Raw genomic sequence first — 13,157 nt, 5'->3', positions numbered from 1 at the left:
TGTGGAGAGAAAGGCCATTGGGTGATGCAATGTCTGAAGAAGGCAGCTCAGCAGCAGTCAGGCCCCAATGCCCCAGCAAAGCAGAATGTGTCTCAGCCTGGAGCAGGCAACCGCTCTCAGCCGCGCTATAACCATGGGAGACTGAACCACTTGGAGGCTGAAGCAGTTCAGGAGATCCCCGGCATGATAGTAGGTATGTTCCCAGTCGACTCCCATATTGCAGAAGTGTTATTTGATACTAGAGCAACGCATTCATTCATTACTGCATCATGGGTAGAAGCACATAATCTTCCAATAACTACCATGTCAACCCCCATTCAAATTGACTCAGCCGGTGGTAGAATTCGAGCCGATAGCATTTGTTTGAATGTAAGTGTGGAAATAAGGGGGATAGCGTTTCCCGCTAACCTCATAGTAATGGGTACTCAGGGAATAGATGTCATCCTAGGGATGAATTGGCTAGATAAGTATCAGGCAGTTATCAGTTGTGATAAGAGGACAATCAAGTTGGTGTCCCCACTAGGAGAGGAAGTGGTGACCGAGTTAGTCCCGCCTGAATCAAAGAAAGGAAGTTGTTATCAGATGGCTGTTGATAGCAGTGAAGCAAACCCAATTGAGAGTATCAAGGTTGTGTTTGAGTTCCCAGATGTGTTTCCAAAGGACTTACCAGGTATGCCACCAGAGCGGAAAGTTGAATTTTCCATAGAGCTTCTTCCTGGAACCGCCCCCATCTTTAAGAGAGCTTATAGAGTATCTGGACCAGAGTTGGTTGAACTCAAAAAGCAAATTGATGAGCTGTTAGAGAAAGGTTACATCCGGCCAAGCACCTCGCCTTGGGCCGCCCCTATCTTGTTCGTGGAGAAGAAAGATGGCACCAGAAGGATGTGTATCGATTATCGAGCTCTGAATGAGGTCACCATCAAGAACAAGTACCCCTTGCCCAGAATAGAAGATCTGTTCGACCAGTTGAGAGGAGCCAGCGTGTTCTCCAAGATAGATCTGAGGTCAGGTTATCATCAGCTCAGGATCCGACCTTCGGACATTCCGAAGACGGCATTCATTACCAAGTATGGGTTGTATGAGTTCACTGTGATGTCTTTCGGTCTAACCAATGCACCGGCCTTCTTCATGAACTTGATGAACAGTGTATTCATGGATTATCTTGATAAGTTTGTGGTGGTATTTATTGATGACATTCTGATATATTCACTGAGCGAAGAAGAACATGCAAGTCATTTGAGGATGGTATTGCAGATATTGCGAGAGCACCAGTTGTATGCAAAGTTAAGCAAGTGTGAGTTCTAGATCAGTGAAGTCCTGTTCTTGGGTCACATAATCAACAAAGAAGGATTGGCTGTGGATCCAAAGAAGGTGGCAGACATTCTGAACTGGAAAGTGCCAACAGATGCTCGAGGAATCAAGAGCTTTATTGGGATGACCGGATATTATCGGTGATTCATTGAAGGGTTTTCGAAGATTGCGAAACCAATGACATTCTTGCTAGGCAACAAGGTTGAGTTCAAGTGGACCCAGAAATGCCAGGAGGCCTTCGAAACGCTGAAAGAGAAGTTGACTACAGCGCCTGTCTTAGTCTTGCCTGATGTGCACAAGCCCTTCTCGGTGTATTGCGATGCTTGTTACACCGGTTTGGGATGTGTGTTGATGCAAGAGGGAAGAGTTGTGGCTTACTCATCCCGACAGCTGAAGGTTCATGAGAAGAATTACCCAATCCATGATCTAGAGTTGGCAGCAGTGGTTCACGCATTGAAGACATGGAGGCACTATCTGTATGGACAGAAATGTGATGTCTACACAGACCACAAGAGTATGAAGTACATATTCACTCAGTCAGAGCTAAATATGAGGCAGCGAAGATGGCTAGAGTTGATCAAAGACTATGAGTTGGAGATTCATTACCATCCAGGCAAAGCGAAAATAGTAGCAGATGCTTTGAGTAGGAAGAGTCAAGTCAATCTGATGGTCGCTTGTCCGATGCCTTATGAGTTGGCCAAAGAGTTTGACAGGTTGAGTCTCGGATTTCTGAACAACACACGAGGAGTCAATGTTGAGTTGGAACCTACCTTGGAGCGGGAAATCAAAGAAGCACAGAAGAATGATGAGAAGATCGGTGAGATCCGGCGACTGATTCTAGATGGTAGAGGCAAAGATTTCCGGAAAGATGCAGAAGGTGTGATATGGTTTAAAGACCGCTTGTGTGTTCCCAATGTCCAGTCTATTTGGGAATTGATTCTCAAGGAAGCTCATGAGACAGCCTATTCGATTCACCCTGGCAGTGAGAAGATGTATCAGGATCTGAAGAAGAAATTCTGGTGGTACGGAATGAAGAGAGAAATTGCAGAGCATGTGGCTATGTGTGATAGTTGTCGACGGATCAAGGCAGAGCACCAGAGACCAGCTGGATTGTTGCAACTGTTGCAAATCCCTCAGTGGAAATGGGATGAAATCGGTATGGACTTCATAGTCGGATTGCCTCGCACCCGAGCCGGCTACGATTCCATTTGGGTAGTAGTGGACCGCTTGACCAAGTCAGCCCAATTCATACCAGTCAAGACCAATTACAACAGTGCAGTATTGGCAGAGTTGTACATGTCTCGGATCGTTTGTCTTCATGGTGTGCCAAAGAAGATAGTGTCAGACAGAGGAACGCAGTTCACCTCTCATTTCTGGCAGCAGTTGCATGAAGCTTTGGGTACACATCTGAATTTCAGTTCAGCCTATCATCCGCAGACATACGGTCAGACTGAAAGGACCAATCAAATCCTTGAAGACATGTTGAGAGCCTGTGCGTTGCAGGATCAGTCCGGATGGGACAAGAGATTGCCTTATGCAGAGTTCTCCTATAACAACAGTTACCAGGCCAGCTTGAAGATGTCACCATTTCAGGCGCTTTATGGAAGGAGCTGTAGAACTCCGTTGCAATGGGATCAGCCTGGAGAAAAGCAAGTGTTCGGGCCAGACATTCTGCTTGAAGCTGAAGAGAACATCAAGATGGTCCGAGAAAATTTGAAGATAGCGCAATCGAGACAGCGAAGCTATGCAGACACCAGAAGAAGAGATCTGAGTTTTGAGGTTAGAGACTTTGTCTATCTGAAAGTGTCACCGATCAGAGGAGTCAGAAGATTCGGAGTCAAAGGCAAGCTAGCACCCCGCTACATTGGTCCGTATCAGATTCTCGCAAGGCGTGGAGAAGTGGCCTATCAGCTCAGCCTGCCAGAAAATTTGTCTGTTGTGCATGATGTCTTTCATGTGTCTCAGTTGAAGAAGTGCTTGCGTGTGCCAGAAGAGCAGTTGCCAGTGGAAGGTCTGGAATTCCAGGAGGACTTGACCTACACGGAGAAACCAGCACAGATCCTTGAGACTGTAGATAGAGTCACCCAAAGGAAGACCATCAGAATGTGCAAAGTCAGATGGAATCATCACTGTGAGGAAGAAGCAACCTGGGAGTGTGAAGATGATCTGATGGCTAAATACCCTGAGCTCTTTGCTAGCCAACCCTGAATCTCGAGGGCGAGATTCTTTTAAGGGGGATAGGTTTGTAACGCCCTGAATTTGGGGGTAGAATTTTTTCTTCTTTTCTCTCACCAAATTTGGGCGTTACTCTTTTTTCCTCTTCCTGTTTCGCTCCTCCTTCCCAAATTCAAACCAGTATGGTGACAGGTGTCCGTGTCGTGTATGAACAAAACCTAAGTGTCATGAGTGTTGCATCATGTCGAAGCGCACTTCTTTGTCTGATGTCGCGTGTTCGTCTCGTCCCGTTTCGGATTTTGGTTGGCGATTGATTTCCTTTAATGGTCGTGCGTGTCGTGGGTTTCGATCCGCGAAGTGGCCCGGCCCAACCCAGCCCAGCCTGCGCGCCCCTGGCGCCCCTGCCCTCTCCCTGTGCGCCCCCCTCCTCCTCTCCCTCTCTCATTTGGATTTCCCGCGCAGCAACCTCCCTCTCCCTCTCCCACCTCTCTCTCTCCGTGGTGCCCTAGGGATTGGAGACGGCGATCACCGAAATTTGGACCCCGAGGTGAGCTCCCCTCCCCTCCCTTCTCCTCTCTCTCCCTCTCCCTCCTCTTCTCTCCCCCTGCGCGTGCCCCCTCTTCTCTCCCCTGCGCGCGCGTCCCTGCGCAGCGGTGCGCCCCTGCTCCCCCGCGGCAGCGCCCGCCCCTCCCCTTCCCCCCGCGGCGGCCCGGCCCCGGCGCGGCCTCCCCGGCCCCCGACGCAGCGTCCGGCCCTCGGCGCGGTCCCCTACCCCCGGCGCGGCCCCTGCCCCGGCGCGCAGCCCCCTGCGCGCGGCCTTCGGTCCCTGCGCGCGGCGTCCCGGCCCCGGCGCGACTCTTGTGGCCTCGTTTACCCCCCTAACGCGTTCCCGCGTGCGCAAACCCACGTGCGCGGTGATTTTTTTTGGGTTTGTAGTTAATTTCAAACTCCGTAAGTTAGCGTTCTATGTCGCGTGCTACGTCGCGCGCTTCGTCGCGCGACGAATTTGTCTAATTTTAGATCCTATTAATGTGCTGCGTCGCGCGCTTCGTCGCGCGACGATCCATTTTAATTTCAGGTTGTTTAATGTGTGACATCGCGCGTGTAGTCACGCGACGTTCCACTTTAAACTCAGTTCAGTTGATGTATGCCGTCGTGCGTTTCGTCGCGCGAAACTTAATGTCTCTTTATAATTAATGCAAGTGTGTCGTTGTGCGCTCTGTCGTGCGACGAGTCATCGATTTCTTAATTCAATTTAAAGTGTTATGTCGCACGTCTCGCCGCGCGACAATCCTGTTAATTCAATTTAATGATTAGACATAAAACATGACTTTACTTTATGCTAAACGTAGTGTCCACATTAATGCCCTTCAATTGAATGAGTGGTTTAATTTATAATAATGTAACGTGATCGTTTCTCGACTGTCTTTTCCTCTTTCTCTCTTAACCGTAATTGCGAGCCCGCGTGGAACGTCAGTTTACTTAATGCATTCTATTGTATGGTGTAATGTTCTTTGTATTAAATGTGTGGATGTATGTATGTTTGCGCTCGCATAGAGAACGCTCTGGTTGAAGAGCCCGAGGAACTCGCAAGGAGAAGCCCCTAAGCAGCAGTCGGTTGGTGGAGGCAAGTGTCCCTTGACCTATCTCTGTCCTATACATTCTTTAATTCACCTCCCGCATTACACAGTTATACCTAAGGATTGACTAGCTTTTGTTATCCATATCCTTGTTTACCTATTTGGGTTGGATTATTATTGTTTAGCTTTATGCTAATGCTCAACGCTAATCAATGAACATGATGAGAATTATCAATGATACGCTGTTTTCCCCTCTTTTATTATGATGTTATACTTGTGTCCTTCAAGGGGGCTCGAGCGGTTTCTCGAGTGCCTCTCCGTAAGGACCTGTTCGTTGGATGACCGCCCGGGAAAACAGTGCAACCATGAGGGTGGAATGGGGTGCCCTTAGCTGAATAATTAGAGGATCCGGGGTGTAGTTCGCTTAGCCATCGTGCCGTCAATGGGGCTCGGTGTATGCGGCTCGCTCTGCCAAGCTTGGGTTTGCCCCTTGGGGAGGAGTGTGGTGCATTTAGGAAACCTAACGGGCGGCTACAGCCCCGGGGAATCTTTGTAAAGGCTACGTAGTGATGCCCTCCTGGATCACCTAGGTAGTTGTCAATGGGGAGTAGCTCTCTCCGGGCAGAAAGGGAATCACGGCTTGTGGGTAAAGTGCACAACCTCTGCAGAGTGTTTGAAAACTAATATATCAGCCGTGCTCGCGGTTATGAGCGGCCAAGGGAGCTCCAGTGATTAGTGGTACTTGATCAGAGATGTTCGGTTTGTAGGTGGCAATGAGATTGATGGTTCTTGGTTTTGACTCTGGTAATGGTAAGTGGTACTCTTTCCGTTTGGAAAGGAGTACGTTTGGGTTAATAACGTGGGTTAATTGTAAAACTTGGATTTCTCTACTAGTAATAATAATCTGACCAATTAAAAGCAACTGCTTGACTTACCCCCACATAAAGCTAGTCCACTACAGCCAAACATGATACTTGCTGAGTATGTTGATGTGTACTCACCCTTGATCTACACACCAAACCCCCCCCATCCCCAGGTTGCCAGCATTGCAACCACTGCTCAGGAGAAGATGAAGCCGTGGAAGGAGACTTCCAGGAGTTCCAAGACTACGACGAGTTCTAGGCGTGGGTTAGCGGCAACCCCCAGTCGGCTGCCTGTGTAGGCCGTGTGTATCTACGTTTCTTTCCGCACTTTGATTTATTGTAAAGACTATGTGGATGTCTCAGACATATGATGTAATCGACTATTATTTCCCTTTTAATACTATTTGAGCACTTTGTGATGATGTCCATGTTATGTAACTGCTGTGTACGTGAATTGCTGATCCTGGAACGTACATGATTCGCATTCGGTTTGCCTTCTAAAACCGGGTGTGACAACTTTGTGCAGGTCCCAGCCTGCCACGCTGTAGTTGATCACCATAGCGTCGATGTGGGGCGCGCTGCGTAGATCAACATCTCTGGCGTCGAAGGTTAGTGGCACATGTGACCACTTCGTTTGTACGACTGGGCCGGTGAGGGTGACGTGGTTGACACTTCGGTAATGATCCCTCTTTTACTGCTTCGTCTCGAAGTCGACGCTGGACCCTCTGGTGATCATGTGGATGACTCTGCGATATGGCTGATCGGCAAAGTCTTCTTGTTTTGGTGCTTGGGGGTGATTTTGGTGGTGTGGATTCGGTTGATGCGGAGGCGGGAGCGAGGGTGGTACAATTTGTACCTCCTGATGGTGCTGATATGCGTTGGGTGGATGTTGGGCGTGGTCGCCGTTGTATGGTTGTGGGTGGTGGTGGTGATATGTGTGCGCGACAACTCTCTGATTGTCGGCTGGTTGCGCTCGAGACATCATGTCCCTGGTGGCCTTTGTTTCCGGGCAATCCCTTGTTGGGTGTGCGCAATCCTCGCCATGGAACAGGCAGTAATATATGCGCGGTTGCTGCGCCCGTCCCCGGCCCGGCCTCGCGCGCCATTTCCGCGGCCCTAGGGGGATATTCCTGGCAGCGAGCGGCCTCACCGGCGGGGTGCTGGTTGGCTATGTTGTGCACCTGCTGCTGACTGTGGCTGTCCCGTCCGGAGTCTGACTGCGAAGGCCTTGTCCAGGTTCGGCTGGACTGCCACTACTAGAAATATGCTTATTTAAGACATACATCTTAAGACAAATATCAGTGCATTTTATAGAAGCGTCTTTTATCATATGGTGCTGAGTAAGGTAAGACGGTTTGTTGGATATCCGTCTTAACTGAAGAAGGTTTTTGAGACAGATATATGGGAGGAAATTTCTTATATTGATTTAATACAGTTTGATTTTGAAAACCGTCTTAAATAAATATAGCTTTTGAGGCATTAAGTTTACAAGAATTGTCTTATATTTTGGTTAGTATATTAGACACTTATATGTATGAAACCATCTCAAATAAAGATATTATTAGAGTCATCTAGACTATTCAAACTGCCTTAGATGTTAGTGAGTATACTAGAAACTTGTAAACATAATATCGTTTTCTTATGATATTTCTGATAAGACATATTGTGAAAAAAACGTAGTAAATAGTAAATTTTGCTTAAAGTGACTCCAAATAAAACTATACGTTTGAAATATGGATATTTTTTTATTTTCTCATTAACAATATATTCATATTTATAATATCGTCTATTTGTACGGTATAAGTAACCTAATAAGAAGTGGTTAATGTCATGGATATTTCTCTTTCTATGCGTTTTGCACATATATACAATATTTCTTAATGATATCTCAAAACCGCCCTTGTATCGTAGTGGTTAAAGACTGAGACTGCTCTTGGTAAGATCTTGGGTTTGATTATTCCAATCGCCTTCAATTTACTGAGTTTTTTTTGCAGGTGCCCACGCGGAGTCGCGGAGTCCGAGCGTAGCGTGGAGTCCTTCCGTGCGTTGGCCCACGCGGAGTCCGAGCGTCCAGCCCACGGTCTGCTCGGCGGCTAGGACGGAACTATAAATACATGTAAAACTTTCCTTTAATAATGCGGAGGGTCCTTGGGCTTCCTCTGAGACTCGATCTTGCGCTGATGGAGCTCTTCGGATCTAGCGTATTTCTCGAACGGCTGATAGAGCTCTTGGAGATTTTTTAGTGGGTCCCTGATGCAGTGACTGTATAGGACGCCAGCCTGAAGGCCACTGATGGCGTAGTGTATGGCGATGTGGTCGTCGACCGAAGGCAATTGTGACTTGAGAGTCAGGAACTTGCGGTAGTACTCCCGTAGGGTTTCCTTCTCTTGCTGTTTGCAGAGTGATAGCTCGGCCAAAGCATCGGTGTCGGGTCGGTATCCTTGGAAGTTGAGCAGAAACTTGTCCCGGAGTCCTTTCCAGGAGTCGATGGACAATGGGGGCAACCTGGTGTACCAGGTCAAGGCCGGACCCTCGAGGGCGATGATGAAAGACTTGGCCATTGTGGCGTTGTCCCCTCTGGATGATGCGACGACGATTTGGTAGCTCATGATATATTGTGCTGGGTCGGTGCAGCCGTTGTACTTGGGTAGGTCCCTGCCCTGAAGTTGGCGGGCCACGGTGACACTTGGAGTTGCAGAGCCAGGGGGCTTCGCTTATCAAGGTAGTTGATGCCTTGGAAAGCTACGGCGTGCGGGATGAAGGGCCCGCGCTGGGGTATGAATAAGTCTCCGGCTCGCACGCGCTATTGGAGGGCGGGCCGTGCTGCAGATCGTGCTGGCCTTCGCTCTGCATGAGCGCAATCTCTTGCTCGAGTTCCCGGGCTCTCTGCTCCTCGTCTCGTATCATCTGGCGCACCTTGGCTTGCGCGGTGACACGTTGGCGCTTGGCCTCGAGGATGTCTTTCTGTTTTTGGAGGTTGCGGTTCTTGATGCGCAGGGCCCATAGTTGTAGCTGTTCTTCAGCTGAGACGCCGATGACTTCGCTGTCCTCTGTTGCGTCTTCGCCCTCTGGTGGAGCGAAGCCTGGGGGTGGTGCTTGTGGTTCTCCGGAGCTACAGGTGCGTAGGGTGCATTCGAGAGTGGGTTGTTCGTGGCGCTGTCTCTTGTTGAGAACTTCGTCTTCGCAGGCTTCTTGGGGGTGTTGTCTGCGAGGGCCTTGCCTTTTTTCTCGGCTAGCAGCGCTGCCTTCGCTGCTTCGGCGACGGATGGGGCTGCCTTCGAACTAGCTCTCTTGGGTGCCATCGCGGGTAGTTTGTTCGTAGCACGAACGATGTGCGCCAAATGTAGGAACTTGCTCTCCTGGGCAAGTAGATCCAACGGGGAAGTGGAAAGAGTGCAAGCAAAGTTTAATGTGGGATGGTAATTGCTCTGTTAATCTGGCCTCTCAAGGGCACTGTACGGGGGTATTTATAGGTACCCGAGTGTCCAACGTCCCAAGACAAGGATGTTTATGCCCTCGGATACCCGGACTATCCCTATAATATTCTCATAAAAGGAGGTTACAGACCGTTATTACAGAAAAGCTATTACAGATGAGGCCCGTAATATGCTTGTCCACGCGGGGCCCGTTACAGACTTACAGTGGGCCAAATTCCGCGTGGGCCTCCGGGCGAGACGAGGACGCGGGACTAACAGACTACGTCGGAGTCTGAATCTGGCCTTCGTCTTGCGATGGAGATGACAAAGGGCAACTGCGCCGACCATCTCGCCTTCGTTGGTGCAGCGAAACGACGAAGGCTTCGCGTGAAGGGTAGCGTCTTCGCCTTCGCCTCAACAGACTCCATCCTCAATTATATTTCATAAGAATAGATCTACTTCGTTATTCAGCTTCCAAAGGAGGATGACTGCTGTCAAGTACCTGAATACACGTAGACCTGGTTTGATAGACTGAAAAAATGAGTTGACATACCAACTTAAAGTAGTCTACACAAACCTGGGGCACACAACTAACAGGATTGAACATGGGGATTTCGTGTCATGACAGAGAAGAGACTCACCCACCGTATCTCGGCGGAAGGTGCCACCTTTCAGCTCCAGAACGCCCAAGGAGACCGTAGATCTATGAGAAGTCTGGTGCGCATGCCAATCATGAGATCTAAGGCGCAGGCATGGCACGCGCTGTCTCTGATCCGGGAGGAGATGAGGAACGCCGCCGCCTTCGTCTTTGCTCTCTGTGGCACAGAAACATGGCACGCCCTGACTCTGGCTCTGGCGCTGGCTCTGGCTCTGACTCTGACTCTTGCTCTGGTCGGGGAAGAGGAACCCCCGTCGCCATTTTCGTCTTTGCGCGGTTAGGGGGAAGAAGTATCTATCTTGTTGTCGTTCCTGTTTCGCTTGCTAGGATGACGTAGCATACAGACACGTGGGCCCGTCACCGTCTCACGGTACGTCGGTCTCAGGTTTGGGCTTCCCTGCTCCTTTTGTCTACATCCGTAATGGGCCCACGGATCCACGTCAATCTGGCCCTGGGCCGGCAAATATTTGGCTATACGAAAGCCGAAGCCGCCGGCGCATGCGCTGCGCCACCACCTTCCTCGCTCGGTCCAGCGCGAGCTTGAGCTCCAGCTCGAACACTCCTCGTTCACGATGGACGCGACCCACTGCGGCAGACAGGTCCATGCCCGTCAGCAGCTCCAGGACGATAACGCCCAGGCTTTGATTTCAGAGTTGTTATTTTATTAGGTGGTTAATTACAAACAAACCGCTCCTAATTTGTTGGATGGTAGTTTCGCGCGGTTGTTTGGGCGAACCAGCTACCTGGCTCCGATTCGAGCGGAGGAGCCAGATAGCCTCTCATCTCATCGCCCAGGCTCATGATTATATTATATTATATATAAGCGAGCCAGATAGCCTCTCATCTCATCCCGTGCTATCTCATCTCATCTCGTAGCACAGGCACAGCACCTCTGCGTCTCAAGATTAGAGATCGATTAGCAGGGCGAGACGGCGAGTTGATAGTGCTTATTATTCGATTCGACGACCCAATCTGATCTAGCTGGTGACCACCTACCACCATCATGTGCATCATGTTGATGAACGACGGCCACAGCGGCAGGGCTAGCATCCAGCCACCGCCGCAGGTCCTCGCCTCTGTTCCCTTGCTCGTCTACGAGTACGAGGATGCTGCCGCTGTTGATCCAGCAGACGACTCTGCTCCTACCGCCTTCAAGATGCTCATGTATAGCCTGCCTGAGCGGAGCATCGTCTACACGCACGACAATAGGCCTCCCATGATGATGGAGGGCAACTTCTGCTTCACCACGCCTCAAGGATGGCTGGTCATCCTTGGACAAGAGTCGGAGGCCTCTATGTGGCATCCGCTCACCGGGGAGACCATCACCCTGCCACCCATACACGACATCCCCGTCACCTGTAAGTGCCTCCTCACCCACAGCTCCGTCGCCCACCCGGACTGCGCCGTCGTTCTCCTCGACGTCACCGACCCTCTCATGTGGTTCTGCCGTGTCAATGGAGAGGCTGATCGGAGGAGGTGGGGGCAGCACGCCTACGACATTGGTGACTACTTCTTCCCCGAGGAGTTCCGCACCCCCACTACGCCCACCAAGAACGTCATCCATGACGTCGCCGCGCTCGGAGGGAAGCTGTACTTTCGCTTCACGGAATCAGATCAGCACAAGATGGGCGTCGTCGACTTGGACTTCCCGTCTGATCCTGGCCATCCTCCCACCGCAGTGTTCGATGAGTTTGATGTCTGTGCAGAGTTCGACCTCGTTCCCGAGGGCATTTGCGCTGCTTGCATCCACTTGGTAGAGTCCATGGGCGAGCTTTTGGCTATCTGCTACTACTACGTGGATTTCGATCCCACCAATATTAGCTCAGCTCGTATCTTCAAGATGGAGAAAACCTACGACGACGAGGACGAGGAACTTGTGGCCTGGCGCCCGGTGGATGATGTTGGGGACAGGGCTTTCCTATTGACAGGCACCAACATGGCAACTTGGTGCTATGCAAGCACCAATAATCTTAGAGGGAACACCTTCTACTTTCTGGCCCACTTAGTATCTGGTCACAGGGATCTATGCATCTATGATGTCCAGAAGCAGACTATGGAGGTTGTCCAGGTTCATGATTATGAAGATATGGAGATCGTGCGCACAATGCCATACTGGATTAATGTACCTCCATGTTAGTATTAGCCCATTAGATTATATTTTATTTTAATTACTATAGCTTGCTCCTACTATTACATAGTACCTTTTTATTTAGTATACCTTGCTGCTACTACTTAGTATATTTGATTCAATAAAAATGTAATTTGCTCCGATTTTTAGCACTGTTCGTGTATGGATGGCTGAGTTGGATGTATGGATGACCCGAATATATGGTTGACATTATTACTTCTAAAATATTGTTGAATGGATGTTCACAATAAAATTTTCTTATGATTCAATGTATTAATATGTCTAATACCGCTTGAATCCAATAAAGATACAATTCGTCCTGGAATTGGCGTGTTTCAAATCAGATTAGTAAAAGGGTGCTCTGAAATCATGCATTCTCCTCTAGAACGAGCAACTAAGGTTCGGTCAGGCACCTAAAAGTGAATCCATACCCATACCCAAGAAAGATTCAATATAGAAAAATACAATCCTTTTCTTTTCTGTATCTCATACCAAAACATAATCAAATATATTTTTTCTTATCTTTTTATCGTTCCTGTCAATGTCACCATGTTTTTTTACGTCATGAACCCCCCATCATATCCCATATAGAAAAACACAATCAAATTACACGCAACTATACCATTCATAAATGTGCCTTGAAATAAAATTCTCATCATGTTTTTTTCCTATGTCATAAAAAAGCCCATCATATTCAATATAGAAAACACAAAGTCCATGCAAGTATAACTTTTCCAAGTGTGAGTTGAAACAAAATTCTCGATGCTTAGAAGTTCACATACTGTATATTGCTAAGATATATTTTTCCTCGCGAGGTCATCCGATTTCCATTCCACAAAAAGGAAGTACAAGAGAGTTTTAGAACGGCAAAAGAAGAGGAGGTTTAAACAGAAATGCTATCCTATTACATCAACTAATGCTCTGCGGCGTCACAGTCCAGTCGTCGACAACATTAAAATAGAGAAAAGCGGCAGATAAGTTTAAACCTGAAACAACCTCGATATGCCTCCTAGCGATCCACTCATG

The 13,157-nt window shown here is 48.9% G+C and overlaps 1 protein-coding gene and 1 long non-coding RNA gene across 2 annotated transcripts; one reads left to right on the top strand and one right to left on the bottom strand.

The window, feature by feature from the left end:
* Positions 1 to 9,330: 9,330 nt before the first annotated feature.
* LOC118476896 (uncharacterized) lies at positions 9,331 to 10,302 on the bottom strand. The gene is made up of 2 exons (XR_004857718.1): positions 9,987 to 10,302; positions 9,331 to 9,863 (listed from the first exon to the last, which is right to left on the bottom strand). It is a non-coding gene; the product is annotated as an uncharacterized lncRNA (long non-coding RNA).
* A 622-nt stretch (positions 10,303 to 10,924) lies between these two features.
* LOC103653128 (uncharacterized) lies at positions 10,925 to 12,321 on the top strand. The gene has a single exon (XM_008680090.2). The coding sequence runs from the start codon at positions 11,007 to 11,009 to the stop codon at positions 12,138 to 12,140; it is 1,134 nt and encodes a 377-aa protein (XP_008678312.1). The 5' UTR covers positions 10,925 to 11,006; the 3' UTR covers positions 12,141 to 12,321.
* Positions 12,322 to 13,157: the final 836 nt, after the last annotated feature.

This window comes from Zea mays, chromosome 4 (assembly GCF_902167145.1).
Source record: "Zea mays cultivar B73 chromosome 4, Zm-B73-REFERENCE-NAM-5.0, whole genome shotgun sequence".
NCBI classification, from domain to species: domain Eukaryota; kingdom Viridiplantae; phylum Streptophyta; class Magnoliopsida; order Poales; family Poaceae; genus Zea; species Zea mays.
The sequence above is the reverse complement of the archived record's forward strand: the minus strand, read 5'-3'. Positions and strand labels throughout refer to the sequence as shown.

Coding starts and splice junctions, on each gene's coding strand:
- LOC103653128 (XM_008680090.2), top strand. CDS start 11,007: ATGTGCATCATGTTGATGAACGACGGCCACAGCGGCAGGGCTAGCATC.